Source organism: Rhizopus microsporus (genome assembly GCF_002708625.1).
Source record: "Rhizopus microsporus ATCC 52813 unplaced genomic scaffold scaffold_3, whole genome shotgun sequence".
Taxonomy (NCBI): Eukaryota; Fungi; Mucoromycota; class Mucoromycetes; order Mucorales; family Rhizopodaceae; genus Rhizopus; species Rhizopus microsporus.
Genome location: NW_019671918.1, coordinates 1,314,352 through 1,340,982, shown reverse-complemented (window position 1 = coordinate 1,340,982; position 26,631 = coordinate 1,314,352). Strand labels below are relative to the sequence as shown.

The 26,631-nt window shown below is 37.7% G+C and overlaps 11 protein-coding genes and 1 non-coding gene across 12 annotated transcripts; 3 read left to right on the top strand and 9 right to left on the bottom strand.

Annotated features, from left to right (window-relative positions):
- The first annotated feature begins 435 nt into the window (after positions 1–435).
- Positions 436–1,653, top strand: RHIMIDRAFT_91097 (uncharacterized protein). Its single transcript, XM_023615865.1, has one exon. It carries the CDS (start codon positions 528–530, stop codon positions 1,563–1,565), a length of 1,038 nt encoding a protein of 345 aa, XP_023469332.1. The 5' UTR covers positions 436–527; the 3' UTR covers positions 1,566–1,653.
- On the bottom strand, positions 1,562–2,388 carry RHIMIDRAFT_303013 (uncharacterized protein; the record flags this gene model as incomplete). The annotated part of the gene is made up of 2 exons (XM_023614404.1): positions 1,562–2,183; positions 2,228–2,388. The coding sequence occupies 2 exons, from the start codon at positions 2,386–2,388 to the stop codon at positions 1,562–1,564; spliced, it is 783 nt and encodes a 260-aa protein (XP_023469331.1).
- Positions 2,389–3,952: 1,564 nt separating this feature from the next.
- On the top strand, positions 3,953–5,625 carry RHIMIDRAFT_234962 (uncharacterized protein; the record flags this gene model as incomplete). Its single annotated transcript, XM_023608267.1, has 3 exons — positions 3,953–4,409; positions 4,468–5,136; positions 5,441–5,625. 3 exons carry the CDS (start codon positions 3,953–3,955, stop codon positions 5,623–5,625), a joined length of 1,311 nt encoding a protein of 436 aa, XP_023469330.1.
- Positions 5,626–5,914: 289 nt separating this feature from the next.
- Positions 5,915–9,667, bottom strand: RHIMIDRAFT_234961 (cysteine proteinase; the record flags this gene model as incomplete). Its single annotated transcript, XM_023608266.1, has 15 exons — positions 5,915–6,185; positions 6,239–6,366; positions 6,425–6,540; positions 6,608–6,872; positions 6,923–7,105; positions 7,159–7,384; positions 7,440–7,850; positions 7,899–7,940; positions 7,996–8,016; positions 8,098–8,135; positions 8,191–8,288; positions 8,342–9,110; positions 9,167–9,384; positions 9,443–9,464; positions 9,521–9,667. The coding sequence occupies 15 exons, from the start codon at positions 9,665–9,667 to the stop codon at positions 5,915–5,917; spliced, it is 2,955 nt and encodes a 984-aa protein (XP_023469329.1).
- Positions 9,668–9,802: 135 nt separating this feature from the next.
- Positions 9,803–10,278, bottom strand: RHIMIDRAFT_199319 (glycine cleavage system protein H; the record flags this gene model as incomplete). The annotated part of the gene is made up of 3 exons (XM_023606363.1): positions 9,803–9,900; positions 9,956–10,087; positions 10,137–10,278. Coding segments are annotated over 3 exons (372 nt in total), but the record flags the coding sequence as incomplete, so codon positions are not given.
- A 345-nt stretch (positions 10,279–10,623) lies between these two features.
- RHIMIDRAFT_198984 (flavo-binding protein, variant) lies at positions 10,624–12,107 on the bottom strand (the record flags this gene model as incomplete). Its single annotated transcript, XM_023606338.1, has 4 exons — positions 10,624–10,725; positions 10,775–11,797; positions 11,853–11,923; positions 11,978–12,107. 4 exons carry the CDS (start codon positions 12,105–12,107, stop codon positions 10,624–10,626), a joined length of 1,326 nt encoding a protein of 441 aa, XP_023469327.1.
- A 187-nt stretch (positions 12,108–12,294) lies between these two features.
- RHIMIDRAFT_289980 (uncharacterized protein) lies at positions 12,295–16,561 on the bottom strand (the record flags this gene model as incomplete). Its single annotated transcript, XM_023613693.1, has 12 exons — positions 12,295–13,533; positions 13,592–13,709; positions 13,766–13,918; positions 13,971–14,334; positions 14,394–14,568; positions 14,618–14,746; positions 14,802–14,988; positions 15,038–15,322; positions 15,381–15,426; positions 15,496–15,551; positions 15,600–15,740; positions 15,803–16,561. The coding sequence occupies 12 exons, from the start codon at positions 16,559–16,561 to the stop codon at positions 12,638–12,640; spliced, it is 3,309 nt and encodes a 1,102-aa protein (XP_023469326.1). The 3' UTR covers positions 12,295–12,637.
- Positions 16,562–17,460: 899 nt separating this feature from the next.
- Positions 17,461–18,180, bottom strand: RHIMIDRAFT_91000 (uncharacterized protein). The gene has a single exon (XM_023615863.1). The coding sequence runs from the start codon at positions 17,924–17,926 to the stop codon at positions 17,495–17,497; it is 432 nt and encodes a 143-aa protein (XP_023469325.1). The 5' UTR covers positions 17,927–18,180; the 3' UTR covers positions 17,461–17,494.
- A 500-nt stretch (positions 18,181–18,680) lies between these two features.
- On the top strand, positions 18,681–18,754 carry RHIMIDRAFT_t16. The gene has a single exon. It is a non-coding gene; the product is annotated as a tRNA-Pro (tRNA).
- A 743-nt stretch (positions 18,755–19,497) lies between these two features.
- Positions 19,498–20,228, bottom strand: RHIMIDRAFT_234956 (uncharacterized protein; the record flags this gene model as incomplete). Its single annotated transcript, XM_023608265.1, has 2 exons — positions 19,498–19,736; positions 19,784–20,228. 2 exons carry the CDS (start codon positions 20,226–20,228, stop codon positions 19,498–19,500), a joined length of 684 nt encoding a protein of 227 aa, XP_023469324.1.
- A 72-nt stretch (positions 20,229–20,300) lies between these two features.
- On the bottom strand, positions 20,301–23,679 carry RHIMIDRAFT_234955 (putative DNA mismatch repair protein Msh2; the record flags this gene model as incomplete). The annotated part of the gene is made up of 12 exons (XM_023608264.1): positions 20,301–21,023; positions 21,073–21,137; positions 21,189–21,346; positions 21,395–21,458; positions 21,512–21,832; positions 21,884–22,261; positions 22,322–22,615; positions 22,664–22,738; positions 22,794–23,007; positions 23,088–23,486; positions 23,539–23,588; positions 23,640–23,679. The coding sequence occupies 12 exons, from the start codon at positions 23,677–23,679 to the stop codon at positions 20,301–20,303; spliced, it is 2,781 nt and encodes a 926-aa protein (XP_023469323.1).
- Positions 23,680–23,754: 75 nt separating this feature from the next.
- Positions 23,755–25,714, bottom strand: RHIMIDRAFT_289976 (dihydrolipoamide dehydrogenase). Its single transcript, XM_023613692.1, has 6 exons — positions 25,642–25,714; positions 25,503–25,584; positions 25,367–25,443; positions 24,594–25,295; positions 23,981–24,535; positions 23,755–23,922 (listed from the first exon to the last, which is right to left on the bottom strand). The coding sequence occupies exons 1-6, from the start codon at positions 25,678–25,680 to the stop codon at positions 23,857–23,859; spliced, it is 1,521 nt and encodes a 506-aa protein (XP_023469322.1). The 5' UTR covers positions 25,681–25,714; the 3' UTR covers positions 23,755–23,856.
- Positions 25,715–26,631: the final 917 nt, after the last annotated feature.

Below are 26,631 nucleotides of genomic sequence, written 5' to 3'. Positions count from 1 at the left end.
TCGGGAACGTTAAATTGCCACCGCAGTTAAGAAGTCCCAACTCCATCTATTGAAGAATATTAGGAGCCTTTTTTTTTCAAATGTCTTTGACTTATCCCGATTACTGGCATCATGGCCAGTGTCCCAGCGTTCTCTTGCATTTAAGAAGGATGCGGCCTTGTTTATAAATTCAGTGTTACAGTGACTGATTTTAGCAGATAATTCAGGAAACGTTTCCTGGAAGAGTAAATTGCATAGGCCAGAAAGGCCAATGGCGAGGGCAGACAGGTTGTCTCTAGGCTTGATGGCCTTTTGTTTGAGACTAACATACAGTCAGGATTTCGACACAAGAAATACCCTTTGATCTTTGCCTTGATATCTTTGTCTTTGATAGTCTTTCGATATATGGGGTGGTCCAGCTTGGAGAAGCAGTATATTTAATATCTGTTTTTCTACAGGGCGATTTAATCTTTTCCCTCCAGAATATCAGCGGAGTATCAGCAAGATTTTTTTTTGTCTCTCTCTCTTTTTTCATTGACAACTATTTAATGACATCGCTCTTAGCCAAGCGTTCCTTTTCTTCAGGCATTCTTTCTCTATGCAAACAATTCTCTGCTCTAAGAGTGACACCTACACTCATTCGTTTTACTCATACATCAAATACAGAACTCACTCCAAAGAAAGACAGCCACCTTGATTACCTCAAAGAACAAGCGCTCAGTGTACGTAAAGCCAACAATCTTCGCACACGCTGTCATTGGACAAAAGAAGAAGATCAGAGATTACTTGATCTCCATGCCAAGTATGGAGGCAAATGGACACTTATTGCCAGCCATTTCGTTGATCGAACGCCCGCTGGCTGTAAAAAGCATCATGAAGTTTTGACCAATGCAGAATATTTTGGTCGTTGGGAGAAATACGAAGTAGACGCACTCAAGAAGGCATGTAATGGTAGACTATATGAAGAAATTGATGACTGGGAAGCCATTCAAAAGGCTTTACCTCGTCCTCGTCCGCTTTACCTGATCAAGCTTAAATGCAGAATGAGAGATCCTCGATACAACTCAGGTCGTTGGACCTCTGAGGAAGCAGACAATCTGGTCACGTTTGTAGATAAGTTTGGTGAAGACTGGGACTTGATCTCATCCCTGATGAAAACACGATCACCTCAACAGTGCTATGAGCGTTGGAAATGGCAACATAAGACACCCACCAAAGGTCGGTTTACAGCTGAAGAAGATGCCAAGATTATAGAAGGTGTCAAAAAGTATGGACTGAACTTTGGTGTCATTTGCCAAGCGATGGGAAGTGATCGTACACCTCGCCACATATCGCAACACTATCACAACATGCTTGACCCAGAAATTGATAGATCGCCTTGGACAGTAGAAGAAGAAGAACAGGTTTACAAAACGTGTTTATCGCTTCAGCATAATATGAAAAAGACAAAAGAGGTATTAAATTCAAGACGTTCCATAAGAGATATGTGGAACAAGTTCTTTATGTATAAACGAAGAATGACGGCCAAAGCAAAAAAAGAAGCATTAGAGAAAATTGAGCAAGTTCAAGAAAACAATAAAGATTAAAACACGAATGGAATTACTGCCTTTCGATTAGGATAGCTTTTGAATTCTTTCTTGTACCATTCATGTGTCTTGCAAGCACGAGGTATGAGATTAGCAGCTGTGGATGAGACAAAGATAATTGCAGGGATACTTGGTGATGCAGCCAAGGCATAGCCTGTCCACTCGATGATCTCACTCAAATAGTTGGGACAACTGACGTACTCAAACAACCCACCTGTGGGTATGAAGTAACGCTTTTGCTTTTCTTTCTTTTGTCGTAGTCTAAAGAGCAATGTGTCATGATAAATATTGGAAGCAAAGCCAAGGGCCCAGAGACCAAGCCCAATCCAGAATTGGGTTCGATCGACCGATCGACTGTGACGACCGATCCACATACCGTTCGTATATCCATTGATCAAGTTAAATACGACGGATGAAAGTGAAGTGAAAACATGGATAGGCGCCATTGAGCTTGCGCGCGCAGGATAGATCACACTACGGTTTGTATAGTGAATGATCCAGGCAGCTGTCAAGATGAGCTGGAAAGGTGTCCAAGTAGGCTTGGTGAAATAGAGAGAGAGAGCAAAGGTGATAGGTGACACAATTTCCATAATACACCAGCTCCATCTGCCGTTCATGCTCCAATCAATACCTAATTTTCCTGCAAATCGGCCTAATATAACAAGGTTACACCTTTACCCATTACATAGTGTGTGTATTTACCATATGGTGCATTAATGACCAATAGTGCTGGGACCATGATGAGTGGGAAAGTGGCATATATACCCACGGCTGTATCATAGGTTGATTGCTTTAGCCAATATTTTGATATTTCCTGCAGCATACAGAAACGGAAGAAAGCTTTTGGCAAGTTTTTTTTTTTTTGAAATTTGATACTCAAGAAAAGAGCCAATAAGAACCAAGACTTGACGTCAGATAACACAGACATTTGAGTGGCCCACTTGTTACGGCGTAATTCAACCTGAGCCAAAAAAGAATAATAATTGCCAGTTTAACAAGGACAAATGTAGGATAAAATACCACTCCTGTGAAATTATAGTAATATGTCATCTAATAATAACTATATTAGCTGCTTGTATAACAATAATAATATAAATAGCAGCCATAGACTCTCTACCCAAGTAAACCCTCACACAAACTTAATAGTATACAGTTCTTCTTAATAAAGAATCTAATTCGCAAGTCATCGACTTAATTGTCTTTTTACAATAACAAAGCTGAATACAGCAGCAGCCCTGCAGCTTACATTATGCCAACATCCATCTTTTATTCGTGAGCTTGGATGTCAATTAGGGCAGCATGAAAGTCTCTCTTCCCCTTCAACCCTTGGTACTAAACTTGATTTCAACTCACTCGCTGAAATTGCCGGTAAAGTGCAACGTACGTATTAAAGACAATGTCTACCGAAGATCAGGAGGGGTATCGTTTAATGGCTCTCTATTTAAAAAACAATGAGCTCTGTCTTTTTGAGAGAAGAGAAGAAACTCTCCTTAAAAATAACACGTAACTGAAAAAGAAAAGACATTCATAATAAACAGTCTGATTTAGGCCCCCTTACTTTTCTTTTCTTATTTGGACCAAAGTAAGATCAGCTATTCCTCAGCTAGCCCCAAGGTACGTTATGTTCTTTACTCTTGTAAGAAACTGGCGTATAGTATTATAGATTATAATCGAACCAGTGCCGGTGCTAGCTGAAGGTAGTTTGGTTCTACCAAACTTTGGCTCATCCATTCTCTATCCTGCTCTCTTTTTTCTTTCTTTTCTTGTTCTTTTCGGGCCAGCTATCGCTGGCTCTACCCATGATGCACTTCGGGTAAGATATTAATCATTTCTTTTAAATGTCTATTCTTTTTCTCTTACAAACTCTCTTCTTTATAATGCAAGCATTTAATATCAATGTAAACAACTGATTTACTAGTCATTTCTTTATTGATTCTTTCGCTTCTGATGGGTTCACTTTTATTATTAATTGTTGTCTCATTTTGTTGTCTGAAATTATCTTTTTTATCAGTGTGCGAATAATTTGTGAATAAAGTGTAGAGTGTTACTAAAGAGTAATAAACCTTAAAGGCTAGTCGGATAAAAGTATATTCATGTCTCTACCTCTCTTTCATTTTTTCACCCACTCTTTTATGAGCACATCAGTGCTTTTGGGCCATTCTTTTTGCATAATTTATGCTATTGGACCCACATCAAGAGAGAAAGAGAGATGATTAGGGCTGCAATTTTATATGAGCATGGTGGTTGGTTACTATTTTTAGTAATCTCCAGAACGGTAGAATTACTTTACCGAGAGTAGATATGAAACTTTTGCACAGGACATAAATAATTAAAACAGACTCCCTTCTTTTCCTCTCTTTCTTTTCTTTTTATATTTTCTTTATATTATGGATAATAACAATAACAACAACAACAATACATTTACTTGGATATTCGATAATCCACAACAACAACAAGCGAATAGCTTATTCATCAATGATAGTGACTTGTTTGATATTCTAATGAATCCAAATCAACAGCAAATTGAACAAGAAAAGAAGAATAACAAAGGGATGATCAATAACAGCAGTGAAAGTAGCAGTAAGAGCACAACAAGTCATAGTAGCGACAGTAGTCAGAGCGCAGGAGGAGAGGAAGGGTTTATTAGTTACAAGCTGGATAACATAAAAAGCACGGATATTATTCAGAAAACACCAGCAGAATTTACTAGTTCAACAGGAAAACTAGACTTTAGACACATCAATAGCAATATTACTGAAAATCAATTGAAAGCAATGACTTCCAAGGAACGAAGACAATTGAGGAATAAGATTTCAGCAAGGAACTTTAGAAATAGAAGAAAAGGTAATATAAAAAAGGAAATTTATGAGCTGACGACTTATTTTATTTCCTTTTTTGTTAGAATATATTGAAGGAATTGAAAAAGAATTGCAACAGCAAAAGATTGAAAACAGTCAAATGAAATTGGAAATTAAATGGCTTAAATCAAAAGTAGAACAACTTCAAGCTGAAAATGATAAACTGAGGATAGATATCGTTGTGCTCAATTCACTACCTGCTCCATCAACCTTGGCTCCATACTCTTCTTCTCCTGATACAGAACCTTCTCCTATGCTTAGCAACGACAACAACAACCAGAGCAATGCGGTTGACGATTGGGATTTCGTCTTGCCTGACTTTCCCTCAAGTCAACCAGATACTTTTATTTCACAAGCAGTCGTACCTTCTTTCAATCAAGTCTTTTTATCTAAAGAACAACAACAACAACAACAGGTACATTCTTCTGATCTTATAAGACAATATCCTCTTCTTGCCCCTGCTCTCATGTCTATTGTTTTGTCACATACAATGACAATGAGTACTGATCAGCTACTAGCTTCTGCCAAGCTAATTCCTCCTTCACCTCTACCCTCAAAGAAAGAAACAGAAGCTGTCTGGAACCTTTTGGAACCCATCAGAATTATGAATGAAAGAAACAATAGATTAGCTATAACCGATACAGAAAATCAAAAAGAAGAAGAAGAAGAAGAAGAAGAAGAAAAGGAAGAGGAAAAGAAAGAAGAATCAATGTGTAGAGTAAGACGTTGTTTATTTTCTCTACTTCAGTCCACTATTTATAATCATGTTGCTGAAATGATATCCAATCACAAAGCAAAGCCTGTTGAAGAAAAGCCTTTCCTTTGCAGGTCTTATACGAAGGCTATGAAATATATCACAGCATAATCAACTTCTTTTGCATTCTGTACATACTTATTAATAAAGCAGGCTTGTGCAACAGCCAATCAAATTAAATTCAATACACGCTTAATCCATCTGCCCTTTTTTTTTTTTCTTCTTTCTTTCTTTAAGCATCATGCTGACATCTATACTTGCAGGTCTTATTACGACCACTTTATTTAACATTGCAAAGGCTGCTGGAACAGAAGATATATTTGAACTACAACCCGAAATTCATCACGTTTTTAGACCCAATGAGAAGATGCCACCTGTCTTCTTTTCTCAACTCTTCTCACTCATCGTACTCTCTCCTTGGCTCATTCTAATTTTTGGCGTAACATGATATTATAATCAAACCATTTCTATATAAAACTAATCTATTTTATACGTAGTGGTTAAACCTTGGCTATACACCAGCAAAAGTTATGTCAGACTTTGCATCCTTCAACCGTTCGAGTATATATATCCTAGGCTTCATAGGCTCTCTTGTTGCCATTGAATATCTATTTTACCTTTACTGGACAAAACTCAACTTGATGGAAATGCTCCCTTACTTTGGAGGGCTTTGTGTAATCACATTTATTACTGGACAACGCGCTTTATCTAGTATCCAACAAAAGAGAATAAAATAATTATCTGTCCTTGGTCACATTTACCGGACGATCACTGTACACAATAGCTGTAAACTCTCCAGCAACGTCTTTATCATGTGTGGCCAGAACAATGATATATCCAGTTTCACTTTGACTGAGAACAACTTCATTCGTGGCAACGCCTTGAGTGACATTGGTATAAGGTCCTGAGGTAGCCACTTCTTTGCCAAATAGTTCAGTAGGATGCTTCTCATAGATTGTCACATTCATTGAAGGAACAGATTCTGAATTGATAGACTGAAGGCGTACCCTTTTTTTTTTTTGTATTAACTCTTTTGTTTCAAATACTCTCATGTTACTTACTTGACTGTCGTTAGTTCGCGTACTTCAAGCAAATAACGAGGATTCTTGCTGTAGTTGCCAAAGCTAGGACAACCCATGGCATTATACCCAACAATCCATTCTCCATGAATAACTTTTTTAAACATGCCCTATAGATATTATTTGTAAGACTATTATATACGTTTTTTCTTTTTCCTTTGTTCTTACTGCTCCCTCTAATGGTATAGGTTCTACGTATAACTGCGTTGTGCTTGCAACTGTTAGTATGAATTTACCTAAGAGATCAGGCTCAAAAGTGGATGCAACGATAGTATAATCTCCCGCTACAGTTCCAAAAAAAAAAAAAAAAGCACGATCAGCACACTACAAAATATCCCGTTCTTCACTTACATCTGATATGATCCAATTGACAATAACAAAATCCATGTCGATAGGGTCCAGATTCGGCCAATATGTCGCGTACAGATACACTAGATGCTCGTTTACCTCCTTCAACAAGCAACAGATGAATAGCAAAGCCTTTTGGTGCTTCCAACATCAATAAAAGTTCTGCATTTGGTGTAGGAGGTATTGTGAGTTTCCATTGAGGATTGTTTAGATAAGTTACATTGCTTGCACTTCCACCCGCCGTTTGCTCTGTCCATTGTCCATGAATCTATAGCTAAAAGATGAATACTTGGCTGTTTCTTTTACTTATTAGAATACCTTTTTCTCAACCGAATATTTGATGGGTACTTCATGTAGTTTAAACGGCGCTAATGAGTAGGCTCTAATAGAGAAATAAAGTGATCTCTCCTTTTCATGCTGAGATACAACGATGGTATAATCACTTTCACCTGGTGGTGCATTAAATCGGACCAGGATATGGGGACTGTTGACATAGGTACCCTTAGAAGCATACATTAGTCTGGATGCATTAAAAAGATGCATATACATTATACCTCTTTAAACGGATTGTCTGGGTAGTATATTCTTTCTCCTCCTGTATTGCTATAAACATGTAGCGTGATATAGTCTGTGTTTTCTTCTGTTACCATGATATGTTTGGACAGCAACAACCACACAGCCGCTGGCTTTTTGTCGGGTACGTTTACTTTTAGACTAAACTGAGGATTATAAGCCAAACTATAAACGTCCTTCTTGGGCCCCACATGTTCAGGCCATACACTAATTTACATTCTTAGCTCTTTTCAATAAAAGATTAAAAAAAAAAAAAACTTACGAGTGAAGTACCCATCGATGAGTAAATAACTCTGGGTTCCAGTTCAAGTGTATAGATGTAAAATGTGTGCATACAGATTCATAGTCTATCCAAAAGATACCATCATCATTTTCCTCTGCTGCATCAGGATCAAAGGAAAGCGCCTCTCTTAACTCAGCAGTCCAAATGTTACTGTCCAGATGACTGTAAGGTCCTCTCCATCGCTTATGGCTCCAAGGGTTCTTTACTTGTAACAGACGTTTTCCATGAATCACTGTAATGTCAATGACAGCGTATGCGTGCGTAGGTACAAGGCCAAGACGTGCTGCCTCTTCCTCTGTCATCTCTCCTGTTGCTATAGTAACTAGTACATCGCCATACTTCATACCATCCAAGATCCTATCCCAGACATTATCTGGCACAAAGTATTTACTAATGAAAAAAAAATTAGTTTGATTTCGAAAAGTCTACATCACTTACTCATGAATAAAGATGTGCTCTGGAATCCAGCCAGTTAAGCAGCTATAATAATAAAGATATTTATTGCCTCTGCCAGACTGAGACCATTTATACTTACTGTAGATCAATGCCAGAGTTCCTATAGAGACATAAAAAAGAAAAAGAAAGAAAAGAAACGCTTGAGTGTATGATGATATATGTATATAAAGGAGGCACTTACGATCCAGGGAAATCATATCCACCCATTAATTTCATGTACTTTATGTAGAATTAATAAACAGCTTATCTTAAAAAACCATATTTTTATTTTTACTGCTTTTTCTATAATACTAGCCCATAGCTCTCCTTTGGTAGTTGAAAATGTGCACATCAGAGTACCTTCCCTTGAGACAGGCAATAGATCATCTACCACTATATACATATTATTATTATTTGCTTATGTGTAAAAAAAGGGGGTTACTTACCAACTTTTCGAGCTATACCGTTATACACCAATTTAACCACGTACTTTCCATTAGGATTATAGCAAGGTAGACCCTGTTTATTCTGAGGATATATACAGGATGTGATTAACTGCTTCTTAAATTTTTGTTCATAAGCTGCTGCCACACACAATGAAGCTACAAACGAACAGTCAGTGACTATATCCTGAATAATACTCGTGCTCGATATGCAGCAAATGAGTTTTGGATGCCGCATAATATCGCAAGGACGTCTCCAGCCTCCAAACTTCTCTTGTTGTTTCTCAGAAAGGGCAAGAGATCCCATGGGGTCGAGAAATTTAGTAGGATAAGAAAACTGCTCCTTGAGATCGGTTTCATCAATCCATGGTAAGAAGGTGTTATTGTTTACGCTGGAGGTGTGCTTTAATACTTCAATTTCGGATGCTGATAGCTTTTGAGTCATGACGTCGTCTGTCGGCTGCTGTTGAATAGAGGTACTAGACGAACGACGACGCGAACCGTTCGATAATTGATCCATCGTTGACGATACGGACGAGGACGACCGTGTTCTGGGCGAAAGAAACTGCGTGGCTTTCTGTTGTTGGGCCTTGAGTTGTTCAGCTTTATCGATCGCTTTCATAAACTCTTGTCGTGCATACAGCTTCTCTTCTGTATCGTTGGGGTATTCCTTAAACGCCTTGAGGTATAGCTCAGCTGCATCTGAATAATAATCTAACGCGTGTTCTGTATTGCCCTTTTCTTCATTTAGCTCGGCTTGATCAAAAGAGAACTAAGCTAAAGTGATTAAAATAACCTTTACATATATTTAGACTATATATACAAAACCTTGGCTTTCTCTATCCATTCGTCTTGTATACTTCTCTCGATCTCTGTCTCGAATAAATCTCGTCTGCTTTGATAAGGTGAGTTTTCATTAATATAGATGGAGGTATTTTTTCTAGTTGGCTTTATGCCATCCAAGTATCTTTCAAGTTGTTCTATACGATGCTTGTATTCATTTAGTTTTTGAATCAACTTTTGTCTGTCAAAATCAATGTCGTCAACTAAACAATGTCTGTTATTTTTTTTTAAAAAGAGAAAAGCTATATATAAACAATATACATGAAAGTAATGTTGAAAAGTTCTAAGTAAATTTTATTTAATAAAGGACATTAGCTTTTCTTTTCTTTTTTGTTTTACTTTTATGACAATCGAATAGGCATTTTTTGCTTCTGAATATCTTGCATTGGTATCTAGTTGAATAGCCTTACAGGCGTGGATATAAGCTTCTTTATACAAGTCTCGTGATGAACTATTATCAGACTTTTGTAAAATAAGAGTGTGCATATAAAAAAGAAAAAGAAAAAGAAAGAAAAATAAAATAAAAAAAATATGCATGTTGTGTGTGTATGTCTGTTTGTATGTGGCGTCGATCGATCATACCATGTTTTATTAATATACAAAAAAAAAGAATCTCTTAATTTAGTGCTCATCATTAGCACAGTGTTCTTTATATTGAGCTTCATCCATCAAAGCTTCTAATTCTTGAGGATTGGCAAGCTTAATCTTGGCCAACCAACCTTTATACAAAAGTGATGTGAGTCATACCATTTTTTATATATATCTTTTTCTTACCTTCGCCTTCAGCACTTTGATTGATCAAAGAAGGCTCATCTTGTAAAGAAGTATTGACTTCGACAACTTCACCAGAAACAGGAGTATAAATATCACTTACAGCCTTGACAGACTCAACAGTACCAATTTGCTCTATTCTTTGGAGGTTATTTTTTTTTCTTTCAAAATATACACTTTTTACCTTCTGCACTGAACTTTTCTCCGACAGCGGGAGTTTCGATGAAAACGACATCACCCAAAGATTTTTGAGCATGATCGGTAATGCCCACGGTTCCGATATCGTTTTCGACAGAGATCCATTCATGAGCTGCTGTATATTTCTTTGCTAATGACACAAATATACCTTCTTAATGGCCTATCCTGACCTCAAACATGAGAAACTTACTGGCATAACCACGGAAAGCAGTCCAAGCGGTAGGGGCAACTGGGATATAAGGACGGATAACACGTGAGGACAAGGCGCGAAGAGACATTTGATTTATAAAAGAGAAAAGAAAAAGAAAAGAAAAGAGATCTTTTTTTAGATGCGGGGGGAATCAGTAGAAAATCTTTTGTCACCGAGTTAAAAAAAATTTAAAACGGGTGGTTCTTTCCATTAGAGGCATTGTTATCTTGGTCGGGCAGTCAATGTCTTTCTTTATTATAATTTACTTTTTGTGTACACAATCTTAGTCGCGCTTAGGACGAATGGGGTCAAAGAGTTTACGGAAAGCAGCGGGACCAACCCAAGTACCTGTTAATAATCCATTCCAGTAGATGGAAGGAATAATCTAAAATCATATGTTAGTATTCATCAATGGGAAGCCTATTTATAGTTACCTCTTTGTTCAAGAATTGAGAGACCTTACTGATCTTGCGTTGGTCAACTGGGAAAGTTTCCAAAGGCTTGCCAGTATAACCAGAGAATTCAGCCAAGATTAATTGTTCACGACCCACGATCAGAGGGCAGCTAGTATAACCATCATATGCTGCCTGCTCTACCTTTTTACCTTGGAGGTCAGCAATCAAATTATGCTTGACAACTCCAGATTCTCCAGTAATGGCAGCTGCTGTCTTGGATGTAGGAGCAGAAGAGCAATCACCCAAGGCAAATACGTTCTTATACTTATTGTGACGAAGTGTATCCTTGTTCACGTCTACCCAGCCAGCTGCATCAGCCAATTTAGATTCCTTGATGAACTTGGGTGGACCTTGAGGAGGAGCAACGTGAATGAAGTCGTATTCGAATGTCTTGAGTTCGCCATTTTTGGAGTTATCCTTAAAGATAGCCTGATGATCACTTGCCTTAATTTCAACCAATTCATGCTGGAAGTTTAACTTGATACCGCGCTCATCCGCCAATCTTTGAAGGACTGCGCCATAGTAATCAACACCAAAAATTTTGGCACCGCTGTGATTGTAGATGACGTTGGACTTATCACGTACACCGTTTAAACGGAAGACTTCTTCGGCCAAAAAGGTGATCTTGGTAGGAGCGCCAGGACACTTGAGTGGTGTGTTGGGGAAAGTAAAGAGTGCATTACCTCCCTTGAATTCTTGGAGGAACTTGTATGTCTTTTGAACACTCTCAGCATCATAATTGGATGTCACACCGTCCTTACCAAGAGCTTCTTTCAAGCCTTTTACAGAATCCCAGTTGATTTGAATACCAGCAGCAACAACCAGATAGTCATAGCCTACAGTTTGGCCATCTGAAAGCTTTACCGTATTATTATCAGGGTCAAAGGAGACGACCTTGTCTTGAATCCACTCTGCGTCCCTTGGCATCACTTCACCCATTGGCTTGACAGATTCGTCAAAGTTTTTAAGTCCACCACCAACATAAGTCCATAATGGTTGATACTGTAATCATAATTGGTAAATGAAACTGTTCGTTTGGGCATATAAGGCGACTTACATAGTGTTTATTTGAAGGTTCAATCACGGCTACTTGATTCTTTCCGAGTAATTTTGAGATAGTTGAAGAGACTGAAGGTAGAATGAATAAACTGTATTAATAAAGATGAACTCTTTTTTTTTTACCTGAAAGGCCACCAGGACCACCACCGACAACGACTACTTTAAACTTTTGACCTGCTTTAGGTGTTTCCGAGGCAACGGTAGCAAAGGTACGCTTAGAGAATGTGAATAATTGCTTACGAGCAGCCAACATGGTTATAGAAAGTTGAAAGAAAAGGAAGAAAGCTTGTATTGTCAATTGGCTACAGTTGATTAGATAATAAACATACTCCGATATTGCGCGATTTTTCTAATATGTGATGGGTCTTGTCAACTCTTGATGTTCCACGGGTCATATTGACCAATCAGATTTATATGTCTAGCATTATTGCATATTCTCTCTTTCTTTCTTTCTTTCTTTTTCTATTTACTATTGCCTAAAACTAGTGCTTATGTCGACACAACCAAATTATATGTACAGCTTTTATACTTTTCTTACTTAGCTTTTCCTCTGGGAAAAAGGTACTGCTATTATTATCAATAGAACATTTCCTGTTGGTCTAGCGTACGACAATAGAAAGTCAAGGTGCGGATATTCTTTTAGGAGTGTCGATCATATATATTATGATGGTACGATTCATAAGAAACGTACCTATTTATATCTTGTAACTCGAGCAATTCAAGTTTACTTTATAAAGCTGGCATCGACCAAATAACACATCTTTATTGTCATAACAAAAATAACTAAATTTCCTTTGCAACGGATCGTTTTGCTCTTGTCTCTGAGTTAAATCCTTCTCGAAGCACGTCTACTTTATGCTTCACCTTATCCACACTCCAAGCTAACTTACGAATCACTCGATGTTTACTGACCTTGTTCATTTTACGTTGTTCAATCATATCTGCCTTCAGGTCTGTGTCATCAATATCTGCACCATTCTCATCTTCATCAAACTCATCATCAGACTCTTCTTCACCATACTCTGAAGAAGCCTCAGACGATCTCCTATTTTCTTCGTCTTTCATCTTTTCTTTCTCCTCTTGAAGGGCTTGTTGGAAGTCATGATCCAAAGGCTCTTTGCCCTCATCCTTACTTTGCTCTCTTATCCATTTTTGTGCCTTGTACTTGAGTGTATCGCTGTAGAATGGATCTGCTCCTACCATGTCCTTCACAAATGATCTCAGGTGTGTGTGTACTGGAGAGAATCCAGGTACAAACTTGACACGAAGTCTAACCTGACCTAGATCGCCTTCCTCTGGCCAAGCATCTTCATTTTTGTTTGCATCACTTGTCTTTTCGCTTATGTGAGGACGAAGTCCGACAATCACATCTTGCCATTCATTATCAACAATATCCTTTAGCCATATTCTACCCGTTGCCTTGGTATTCGTCAATGCGCCTTGGGAGATATGGATATAAAGAGCAGTACGATATCGCATCATGAGCGGAAAGTAAAGGTGTCGATCATACCAACCGCTTAGATTATCTACAACCTGAATGTCGCGAGATTTAAGTCGTTTGATGATTGAAGGATCTACGTTCACAGCAAGAGTAGCTTTAGTGGGGCTGGTAGCAGTAGAGTCCAAAGGAGAGTTTAGACGATCAAGTGTAAGCTTCTCGAGAACGAGTGTGCCAACATCTTTTGGAAATAAGGATTAGTACAATACATTTTTTTATAACCCTTCTCTCTCTTATACCTGCGCCTTGTAATGAACGTGGTAAAGTCATTTTTACAGGTTTATATTTAAGGGAAAGCAAGACTTTACCAAACCCGATTCCATCCGAAATTGGAATCCATTTCTGTGCTTCTTTAAACTATAATACGTGTAAACACATTGACCCTTTGAGTATCTTTTATATATTCTTCTTACTTTGGCCTCCTGATCCGTAAATAAGTCTTTCAATGAAATGGCTTTTGTACCAAGAACCGGATCACGTTCAAATTCAAGTGCTGTTTTTACTGTGATACGGATAAATGCATTATCAATATCTCGAACAAAATGTTCAGTGATAGCATTCCAATGCTAAAGTAAAACGTGTAAGCATCACATTTGATATATATATGAAGAGACTTACGGGACTTGGGTTACGCAATTTCGTTCTTGTTCGGAACACCTTGTTGTCATTGATGTACAAAATTGCATAAGGGCTAACGACGCTATTGGGATTATATGGATGCTTAAATCTGTCATCAGAGGGCAATATGGCAGGATCAGCAATTTCCAGATCGGACGCTTGATGGATTGTAACAGACAAGATACCATTGCTATGTTCTGGTTGAACTTGTTCCTCATCCTTTTCATCTTTGCTAGTGTTGTCTTGAGGTAACTTTTTGCTCAAAATATCTGTACTTGGCGTAGCATACTTGGGATGGAAGCTTAGCTTCATATCCAAACGAACCTTGGATTCCTCGATGGGTTTACCGTCAATAGGCGCCCATCTAGAAAAATGAATATTAGCCCGCACTCTTCTTTTGTAACTAAAGTAAATATGCATTACCCATCAAAAACGACACGCTCATCTTGACTCCAACTTGCGACATTTCCCAATTTGTCAAGTTTGCCTTGAACGATATCCTTGACAGACATTGATACAGAGCCCCACATATCATCATACTTGATCTTATCAGCGTCCCACACTTTGATATCAACCTGAGTCTCAGAAACAATGTCATCTGTAAAATAGCTGAGTATACCATATAGCCTTTCTTCTTTTGCCTATACCTGCATAAACCAAGACATAAAGATTCTCATTCCATCTGGGGTCAATATCGTTGGTCAGAACACGGGTACTGGAAATCGATTTCTTTGGTTGTGTGCTTAATGATAATGTAGCATATGAGTCCTTCAAGTCTAAATTGTGTTGATTAATAATGCATAATTTGAGAAAAAATCCATAAAAACCTACCTTGCAAATGAAGTGAAGGATCTCGAGAAGCTTGACGAACTTCTACTTTCACAACACCGATAGCGTTTGTGTCTCTAGCAAAAGCCCCTACTAATGCTCTGACATCAATCGTCAAGCTCTTAGGATCAACCATATCAGCAAGACCAAATTTCAAGCCTTCGTTAACAAGTGCTTTAATTGTAGGCAACTAAAACAAGAATTGGCGCTTTGGTTTTTAAATAACAATAAAAACTTACGTTCATAATATTTAAATGCTTTGTTAAAGGCATAACCCCTGTTTCCACCTTGGGAACACTCGTAAATGCAATAGTAGCCTTTGAGATGAACGGAATCTCAGGCCCTGTCAATAGCTTGAATCGAATTTTACCTGATAGGGATGTGAGTTCAGCCTTGACTTCGATCGGTGCACCCACTGCAGTCAAGAAGCGAAGGGTGAGTCCAGGCGGAGTTGACTTGGGGCTTCGATTAGTGGCCAGTGAGGCAACTGGATGTGCATGAAAACTAAATGATGCTTCACCAAACTATCCAAAGTGACATATTTAGTGTATCATTACGAATACCTTTTTTATATTGACTTACTATGCTTTCTTCTGGTTGTCCAGGTAACGGTGGGAATACACGGATCCTAAACAATGTGTTAGTATTATTTTGAAATAGTAGAAGATAAGAATGACGCTAATATGACGATTTTTACATTTGAATACGAGGAGCTTGCATACCAATATCAAAATCAGATACCTTTACTCCTTTCTATAGCAAAGCTTCAGTATAGATTCACAGTGTTTTTTTTAGACTTACAATAATGCTTGGAGCAACACTTTGGATAGCATCTTCCAATAAATCTTCTACAATCGTAAATAGTTCAGGATCAATACTACGCCAAATCTTTTCAACCATATAATTGAGCCATTCAACTGTTTCGCCTTCAGAAGTATAAAGCTAATGTGGGGTAAGACAAACGTAAGTGGTATATATTTAGATCAACATAATTATGGCCATACTGTTTTCATATTCTCTTGCTTTTCTAATTGCCATTCAAGGCCTTCAGAGCTTGTTCTTCCCAAGTTCCAATAAGCCCAAGCACATAAACCAATCATGGTAAAGCCAAAGAATATTCCATACTTGAATCGACCAACAACGTAACAAATGAAACAAGCAACGATAATATACTTGAGAGCTTTAATCTGTAGTTGTTCAATAAGTACGTCTGGCTGAGTAGGATGCAAAGGCATTGCATGTTTCAATTTTTGTTTGGGACTAGCGCGGCGGTATCCAGTATCATCTGTGTCGAAAATACTTTTTATGTCAGAGACGGTAGATTCAACAATAGAAGGCTCCCGATAAAATCGACGATTATCCATTGCATTTTTTTGAACATGATTATCTATATTTCCATTCGAAGGATGAACGTTAGGCTTCCAAGGAGCATTCTCCTCATTGCTGTCTTCGGGATTAGACCACACTTTTGCGTTTGGATCATGCTGTTCAGGAAATAATTGTTTTTCTTCATGCTCTGGAGGATTTTCTGTATTTGGATGCGCTTGTCCAGAGGCATCAAGAAAAGTACCAGGCTTTTGCTGTGCCTTCTCTGCTTCAGTGTTTTCTTCCTGTGCATCTTTACTAGTATGTGCTTTATCCTGAATCTCGCCAAGGTCTTTCTTATTTTTTTCTTGTCTCTCTTTTTCATCACGCCCTGTTTCTTCCATTTCAAGGGGTGGATTTACATTAGTAGGTGCAGTAGCATTTTCTAAAGCACTCATGATTTTGCTTTGTTGTACTTGAAAAATAAAATAAGAAAAGAAGAGTTTTCTGACATGTCAAAATAGTCATATTTATGCTTGGGGTTTATTTTGTTACTCTATTTGGAAATAGTTAAATTACAACGGATTAACGCCATTTATTAGCTAGTAATGACGTTGAGACAGATCTTCTCTCCTTTGTAGCATATACTGTGCTGATCGATGAGAACAATAGAACAAATTAATTCAGTCTGTTCTATTTTAAAACATCTTTGAGATACTAGCAATATTGAAATATTATCTTGCATAACAATAATTTTCTTTGATTGTTTTCCTGTCTCTTTTGTAGAAATTGATGTAATGCATAACACAATGTTTAAGCTTAAGCACCTCAGGTTCTGTCTTTATTCATAATGACAAGTAGTATAGCAAATACATAGAGCATATGCAATAACCATAGCGCCAGTGGGTAGTCTTTTGGTATAATTTACAGAGTATTTATAGAAAGTTCGATGATACATTTATACTCATCACGGATAACTTGCTAATTTACCATATGAAAAAGAGAAAACACAATCTTTTCTCAATTCCTTTGTACAGAGTTTCTCATCTGCGTTCACTCAGGTCACAAGCTCACGATGGCCGAAAAGACACTGTAATAAGCCTATTAGAAACATAAAATAGAAAAGCGTGTCTTGTCAGAAGTGAGACTTTTTTGTGCTTTTTACAGACAGCTTTTATTTTTATTAGTAAATTATCTTTGTTAAAAATAGGATAATACATACTTAAAGATTCACATTTAATGAATATAGTTTTTTGTCAGTCAACTGTATCGAAAAATGATGGAGAGAAAGAGAAAGAAAAAGCTTATATTCTTATTAAGTAATCTTTTGCTACTGTCACTTGAAAGCAACAAAATTTACTCGTACTACATTTTTCCAGCTTTTTGCATTTTCAAACCAACTCCATGTTGACTTGATCGATTTTTATTTGCCTCGCCATTCTTCTTCTTTCTTCAGGGCCTATCCTACCAATGTTTAGCATCAGTCTTTGTATATTTTGGAGATAATCCTCTTCAACATCATTCACTAGTACGAATATCAGTCTGTCTACTCTTCGGTTCTGCTTTCTTTTTAAATATGTCGCTTTCAGCTGATTGTGCCAGCTTTCAATATAATTGCTGATCTCCACATTGGTATAGATAGCGGGCTGATATGCTCTTGCCCAGCGTTTGAAATCGTCATTGTTGAAATACCACATGCAAAGACAAGAGATCAACTGCGTATACGACCCAAAGTCAAGAAGAAACGATTGCAATTTTCTATTAAATTCTGATGCATTTCTTCCCACATTAATGACTTCAAACTTGTGATATCTTTTCTGCATTCAGTTGAATCTTGAGGGGTATTGCCTGTCTTGATGTACTCTTTTATTTTTGCCATCCAGGCACGAGCGACGTGAAAGAGGCACCATTGTATTTGAGCTTCTGGATACACGGTTTGAATAGCACTTAGCTCAACGCTAAAGAGGTCAATTGTTATCTTCTGGACATCTACATGATCTTGGCTTTTCACTAAATATAAAATTCAGCAACAGGTCTTGCAGGATGGCCCGTCGTAAAACAAAAAGTAACTGGACAGCCTGTGCCTGTAAATGAATGCCTAACAACAATGGTATATAAAAGGCAACGGTCAATACTTGGAGTCTTATAAGTAGCATCTAAGCAGAAGTAAGGCGAATTTAAGAGAAGATTCCTCTACCATGGGGATATTGATCCAAAGGTGTAACTATTGTTGAAACTATCACCAATGTAGGCACTGTAACCCTTGAATTTAAGCTCGTCGATCCAAATTTTGATGGGCTCATGTTGGCCACTATGACGCTTATATGCGTTCTATTGTATATGCTTGTACTGGCTGTAAACTAATTCGGGATCCATCAGTTGATCGCGGTGAATAATCTCACGCATTGATGAAGAAGCGTTCCATTGGTGATTAATAATGATGCAGAAGTGTTTAAGATGACGTAGACTGTGGCTAGTACATACCCAAAATAGAAAAAGAGTGCATAAAAAGGTGTCTATAGTGTCACGTGATTTCATGACTATAAATAAATGTGAGCTTTCAAAAAAATTTCGAATGCCGATGTAGTGAAGAGGATTATCACGCGTGTTTCGGATACACGAGATCCCGGGTTCGAATCCCGGCTTCGGCCTTTAAGAATTTTTGCCAAAAGTTCATCTGAATGTTACACGTTGTGTAACGTAAATGAAACATGAGCAATGATATTATGTAAGTCTCATCATAATTTTAAAGCTGCATGCTTCCACTGGAGAGAGATAAACATCCGATACAAAAATCATGTTCTAATTCATTACAAAGAATATCGATTTTGTATAAAAGGTATCAATAAAGCTAACTGGATGCGGTATCTATCTATAACTTCTTAAAAGAAGTGCCTTTAGTAAACTATTTGCAACACAATTAAATACATATTAGTGTGCTGCAGGTGAATCCTCAAATTTAAAATAGATAATGCATAACTGCCATTTGTTTGATCAAAATAATCCACGAAATATTTGGTTGCTATGGTTTTATCTATTGTTTAAAAACATATTAAAAACTGTATTTCAAACATAATGAGAGAGAGAGAGAATCCTTGAGATTAAAGCCTGCATAACAAAAAGTAGCAAATACATTAACATTATTCTGTATATAAACTATATGCTAACAGCTGTTGACTGAAATTATACAAATTTGTTAATGTGGCCATAACCTACTGTACTTATCTTACAATAAAAACCAATATAAAAAAGCAAGATAGTAAAAGGATCATCTGCCAGGTTAAAATATATTCCCTCTTTCTTTTTCTTTTTCCTTGAAAGAAATAGGAGGCTATATGTATATTTTCTCTTTTTTTTTCTTTTTTTTTTTCTTCACCTATTTTATTATCATCTTTTAGAGCAACAAAGGCTGCCTTTCTAGGTTCTGTTGTTGTTGTTGATGCTGTTGTTGCTCTTGTTGCTCCTTCTTTGCGCCCATCAAGATAAAGCAGGAGGCCAAAAATAAAACAAATAGAAATATTGTCAGTGAAAGGTAATTTATCCATATTATCGCTAAACATATGAATGTATTGTATTGAACTTGTAAAGGTATAACGCTGGTATCGCTTTTCACAACATATTTCAAGTGTGTGCCTATACGATATAAGTAAGTAATCCATATTCCCGCGCTTTATTATTACCAAATAGGCCAAATGAAAGCTGTAATATTATTGTAAAGCCTGATATACGGATGAACCAAGAGCTGCCATTATGTTTATATTGCTGTTGGTATTGTTTATAGTTATTTGCTTCAATTGAGATCTGTTCCTGGTTATAATTATAGTTTGATCTTTTTCGAGAAACGCAAGCAATGAGTGTGAATAGAATGACTAGAGTGGCAGAGAGTATAACTCCAACTAAGAAAATAGAGTATAGCTTAGCATTAACCGAGAAAGTTGAAAAGCTCCATTTCTCTGTTCTGTCATGTTCAAACTTGACTAGGTCTATTAAGGCATTTATGCTTGAATATATGCTGTAAACATTTAGTGGCAGTAACGATAGTATTGTCAAAACAAGTCCGGTCATTCCCAAAAAGCCTAGTAATAAGCCAAGTTTTGTCGATAGACTGCGCTTATGGTTTGCCATGGTTTTTGTTTTAAAAAGAAAGAAAAAGAGAGAGAAAAGATGAGTTTTAAATATGCCTTGAGCAACAGTGATTTATTCTAACAAAAGATCTTTCAAGTACTCATTGTTGCTTATAATGTCCGAGTATTTATCCTTAATTTGTTGTATGTACAAATTCATATCGTCTGATTTAGATGCATCAGCAATATCTTGCACCATCTGCTGCATAATCTTGTCACCTTCTTCAATCTGCTCTGGTTTGTACTTTTTATGACTTGCTCTGTCTTTTTCTGCTTCTTCATCCAGTTCATTCGCTTTACGTTTTGCAAGTTCAATAACTGGTTTAGGGAAATCGGCCAACTCTGCTACATGGATACCAAAACTCTTGTTACCGACGCCTTCATTTACCTTGTATAATAAGGTGACATCACCATTATTTCCAATATGCACTTCCACATGCAGATTTTTGACATGCTTAACAGTTTGGCATAGTGTTGTCAATTCATGGAAATGTGTAGCAAAGAGACAAAATGCTCGGATGTTTGTAGCAATATACTCTGATATAGCCCAAGCTAGACCAAGACCGTCGTATGTACTTGTGCCTCTGCCCAATTCGTCAATGATAACCAAAGAGTTTCGTGAAGCCGCTTTTAATATCGTGGCTGTTTCAAGCATTTCTGCCATAAAAGTGGACACTCCTCTCAGTTGACTATCTCCTGCTCCAACTCTTGCTAATATTGAATCAAATATGCACAGGGATGCACTTGCACAGGGAACAAAGCAGCCGATTTGTGCCATTAAAGCAATCACACCAACCTACAAGCAGAATAAATAAATAGATGCCTACATCTTTATTCTCCTTTACCTGTCGAATATATGTCGATTTACCACCCATGTTTGGACCAGTGATGATTTGCAGCTCGGATACATCTAAAATACGTCAGGAGCCCACAAAACAATAAATACATTATATATACATACCTCTGGTAATGTCAACATCATTAGGAATGAATGCTACGTAGTCTTGCATTTCTAAACAGGGATGTCTAGCGTCTTTTAGTAATACATTCCCTTGGCCTAAAGGATATATCGTAGGTCGGACGTAAGGTATAGGTGCCATTACAGAAACATGAGCAAAACTGTTTCAAAAGAGTGATTAATATGCATAAGCGATTTCTACAATTTACCTTATTAATACGTCCATGTGAGCAATGACGCTACCAAGTGATTCTAAGGATGGACAGTAGGTAGCTAGGAACAAACGAATAAATCAAAAAGCTCCTCCATCTGTCCGTCTGTCTTACCAACTATTTCAATCACTTCTCGAACAAGTCCTCTCTGTTTGCTGTCGTATTCTTTTGATAGGTCAACATGCCTAGCACTAAGATCTTTTAAGGTTCTACTGGCAAAAAGTGTACCAGCTTTTTGAGTAGAGTATTCTATATATTCAGATTTGTTTCTTATAGCATTACTTTCACTGCGTCCTACAGCACGAAGACAGTGACCGTAAAGTGAATGTTTCTCGAACTTGAGCTTCTTTTCAAGTTCTAAACCAAGTCTTTGACCCACTCTCCTATATTCTTCTGTCATTTGACTTTCAAGTTGATTCATCTGCATGCGTAACTCTTTTGATTCAGTGAGTGCCAATTACTGTCAATGTGTATACTAAATGTTACCTTGCAGCTCGTCATTGAATTGTGCCTTTATAATATATTCATGATTCTCCAGTGCGTCCAGATCAATGGTTGTCTCTACCAATTCCTCCAACTTTTTCAACGTAGTGGCTAATCTTCTTATAGGCGATGTGTACATGGTTTCAATTATCTTTGCCTTTTCTGGATCCTCTGGTATTCTGTTTTCTAAGCATGACAACATGGCTGGTAAACGGATCACAACCTGATAGATTCTTACAACATCTTGAAGTGTTGCGCTGCCTCTTTGGAAACGCTTTGCCAACCGGTGAAGATCAGGAATACGTTTCAAATGATCTTCTTGTAATGATTGTCGTAATTCTGTATCGTCCACGAATACTTGCACGATATCTTGTCGTTTAGCTTATTTGTAAGGAAAGTTAATAAAGTTCCTGTTAGAAATGTATCTATTTGCTTCCTTACTTATTTCTTCCAAACTTAAAAGCGGTTGCTTTAGCCACTGCGTACACAATCTACTGCCCTGAGCCGTTTTGCATTTATTCAATAATCCATAAAGACTTGTTGGTCTGTTTGCAGCTTCGTTAGGGGCTGGCATCAAATTGAGAGCAGCAAGAGCTGATCCATCAAGGCGCATATACTGTGAGAGATCATGGTGTCTCAGAGTGTATTTTCCAAAGTTTACTTCGTCTTCCAGTAGCTGCAAATACTTTATTACGCATGCACAAGAAGCCATTGCATTTGTCATTTCGTATTCGGCTATTTGTATGTTAACCTTGCCTTCTTTATCACAGAAAAATAACTTACGTAAAGCTTCAATTGATACATTGCCCTCTACAAGTCGGTTAAGGTCTTGAGCAACATTTTTTGCATCAAAATCACCTAGAAAAGTTATTATACATATATGTAAATCTCTGTCTTGACTCTATATGCTTACTCTTCCTTCTTTCTGTGACCACAACGTTGCAACGAGCAAGTATACCTTTGATTTTAATTGCTTCATAATCTTTTTCGCTTGACAAGCTCAATATGCATTCTTTTACACCCAGCTGAATAATCAATGACTCCAAGTTGGAATAAAGCTCATTGTCAACAAACTCGCTGACACCCAGTTCTTTTACTGTTGTATCTGCAAAGGCAACACCTACTATCTATATAATCCATAATTGTCAGTTATCTGTTCTCTCTCTTTTCAAATCATCAACGGCATATATATGTATATATATTCCACCTTGTTTTCTCCTGAGGTTCCATATTTAACAGCAATGACTACGGGAGCAGTGGTCATTTGACTTGAAGTAAACAAGAAATCTTCTACTTCTTGCAGGTTGCCAGGAGAAGCTTTACGAATCAGATTCCATTCTATCCTGTTTTGTTCTGTTCTACATTGTTTCCAAATCTCAATCCTCAACTGCTTGTTCAATAGTGCATCTCTTAAGAAGGTCTCAGTTGCTCTGTTTGATAAACGAGTGGTTGGTAAGCCTGTTGTGCTGTCACCTAGCCAGTATTTGACAACAGAGGCTGTTTTGTAAACAGTTTCAGCAATATAAATGGCATCGTCTCCATGAAATGTGTAATAATTGCTTCCATTAGCTTCTCTCTCAAATAATCGAATTGTTCCTTCTTCGACCTAAGTAATGTTAATCCAATGCAACTATTATCACACCCATGCGTGATCTTACTGGATCTAAGCTTCTAAAGAATTTAACAAAGTTTTGCTGTTCGGGTCGTTCTAAGATAGATATGAATATCGCATAAAGAAAAACACAAAACCTCACATTACCAACATCAGGTAATTCCTCTGTTTGAGTTGTCAAGCTCATAGTGACTTTACAATGAAAAGACGCGCTTTACTCTTTTTTTTTTTTTTTTTGGGAAGGATAGAAATTTAAAATTCAGCCACGCGATTTTTTTTAGTAGGTTTCTGTATTCACACACAAATCAAGAATGTCTAATTCATACGCGCTCGCTTTATTTTTTTGTCTCGTTTACTTATTAAATTAGAAGTTAATAGCTTTACCGAAGGAAGCAATCAAACAAGCTTCACGGAAGGCTTCGGAAAGAGTCTAATAGTTGTAAATTGTTAGTCTTATTTCTTTTTTTCATATAGTGTTCAAAACTTACAGGGTGAGCATGGCATGTACGACCAACATCTTCAGCGGAAGCACCATATTCCATAGCAAGAACACCTTCAGCGATCATTTCACCAGCATTAGGGCCAATGATGTGTACACCCAAAATACGGTCTGTGTCAGCATCTGTGATGACCTTGACGAGACCATCGGTATCATCGTTGGTACGTGCACGAGAGTTGGCAACGAAGGGGAAAGAACCAGTCTTATATTTTACACCTTCTTCCTTCAATTGTGCTTCATTCTTACCAACCCAAGCGACTTCGGGATGAGTGTAGATGACGGAAGGAATAGCATCATAGTTGACGTGACCGTGACCAGTGGCGATCATTTCAGAGACGGCAAAGCCTTCATCTTCAGCCTTGTGAGCCAACATAGGGCCAAATGTGACATCACCAATACAACGGATGTGAGGGAGGTTGGTCTTGAATTCAGAATCAATAACAACACGACCACGGTTATCAAGTTCAACGCCAATGTTTTCTAAACCGAGACCCTTGGTGTAAGGACGACGACCGATAGAGACCAAGACGGTGTCAGCTTCGAGCTATTAAATGCGCATCATCAGTATGCCTCTCTTTTTCTTTTTGATTTGCTTTACTTACAGTTTCAGCATTACCGCCCTTGGCGGCTTCAACGTCAATCTTGACAATGTCACCATCAACCTTGGCGCCGTTCACCTTGGTGGACATCTTGAACTTGAGACCTTGCTTAGACAAGAGCTTGTGGAAGTTCTTGGCGAGTTCAGGATCCATACCAGCACCGATAGCATCAAGGTATTCAACAACAGTAACTTCGGCACCAAGACGGGACCAAACGGAACCTAATTCAAGACCAATAACACCAGCACCAATGACAACCATCTTCTTGGGAACCTGGGCAAGTTCGAGAGCACCAGTGGAAGAAACGATCTTCTTTTCGTCAATTTCAATACCGGGAATAGGTGTGACTTCAGAACCAGTAGCAATGATGATGTTTTTGCCCTTAATGACAGAATCAGAACCGTCCAAGCCAGCAACGGCAATTTCGTGAGCAGTCTTGAAGGAACCGGTACCCTTGATATAATCAACACCATACTTCTTGAACAAGAACTCGACACCTTTTGTCAAACCGTTCACAGCCTTTAAACGAGCCTTATGCATTTGATCGAGATTGACCTTGACATCTGATACTTCAATACCACGACTCTTGTAACCGTGTTTGGCTTCGTGGTAGATGTGAGAGTTGTTCAACATGGCCTTGGAGGGAATACAACCAACGTTAAGACAAGTACCACCGAGAGTACCACGCTTTTCAATACAAGCAACCTATTTTCCCAAGCAAAAAAAATAGATGGACTGCGTTCAGTACCTCGTATAAATAATATAATTTAACAAACCTTGAGACCTTCTTGAGCAGCCTTAATAGCAGCAGGATAACCACCTGGACCGCCACCGATAACTACGACATCGTATTCTACAATACAGTGTTTATTAGAACAAACATTGAGAATATTGTTATATTTGTATATATACCAGCAGGGGTGCTGTAGAAGCGATAAAATTGAGTGGCAATAGGTGCACGAACGGCCTTGACGGTAGCATTGCGAAGAGCAATCTATATAAATCAAGTCAATTTTACATAAACTAAGCTTTATCTCCCTCTCTTTTTTACGTTGGCTAAAGGGGTCTTGTTAGCGACTAGTTTGAACATATTTTTGCTGCAAAGCAAGAAAAAAAAGTAAGAGCCGGGAAAATTATAAAAAAAGTTGGGTTTTTTCTCGCAGACCCCAAAAAAGAAATTTTAACGTCACAAGCACTTAAAAACTCAGACAACAGGCTTCTTCCCTCTAATAATCAACGTGTGACCCTTTTGACTCTTTGTGAATAAAAGGAAATATAGGGTCTATTTTATTGCAAGTGACTTTTAAGCTATTTTTGATTCTGTTCAACAATTGTTTTGATATACCAAAGAGGACTGATTTGTTTTTTCCCTCGCTACAGCCAAAGGGTGTACAATGCTCATTTACCCCGCACGCTTCGACTGATATTACAAAAAGATTACACAGCGATTGTGATGCATATCAGTCAGGGTTTGCCTTTCCTAACAAACTAAATACTCCGAATGAAATTAGCTCAAGACCAACTCACATTCTCTCTTTAAAGAAAGTTCGAATTGTTCTTTATTTCAGTATGCCCTCCTCATACGCCTATGCTTTGCTATGGTGATCAACATTTCTCGTCAATCATTAAGGGCCAACGACCTTGACCCATTTAATCATGATCTGCTCTGCATCGCTTTATTCGCTTAGCTTTTCAGCTTTTGTACAACTGACCACATCTATTTCTAAACTATGATTCAATTAGGTTTATGCGTGATCAAACATGAAGAACAACAAGTAGACTGTTGTAATTTCTGAAGAGATAAAGGAATATAGAGTCACACTTGAATTCTTGCATGACTGCCCTTTGTTACTAATCATAACAATGATATGTACCTATTCGATGAGATCTGTTTCATCTACAGAATGAAATGCATTCAAATTCAGCCCGATGAATCATTTGCTGCGTCGTATTTCTAAAAGAAAGGGACTCTCTTTTTTATCTCTTTTCTTTTTTCCATTAATAATCACCAATATTCTTTCCGCTATACGATTTACGCTTT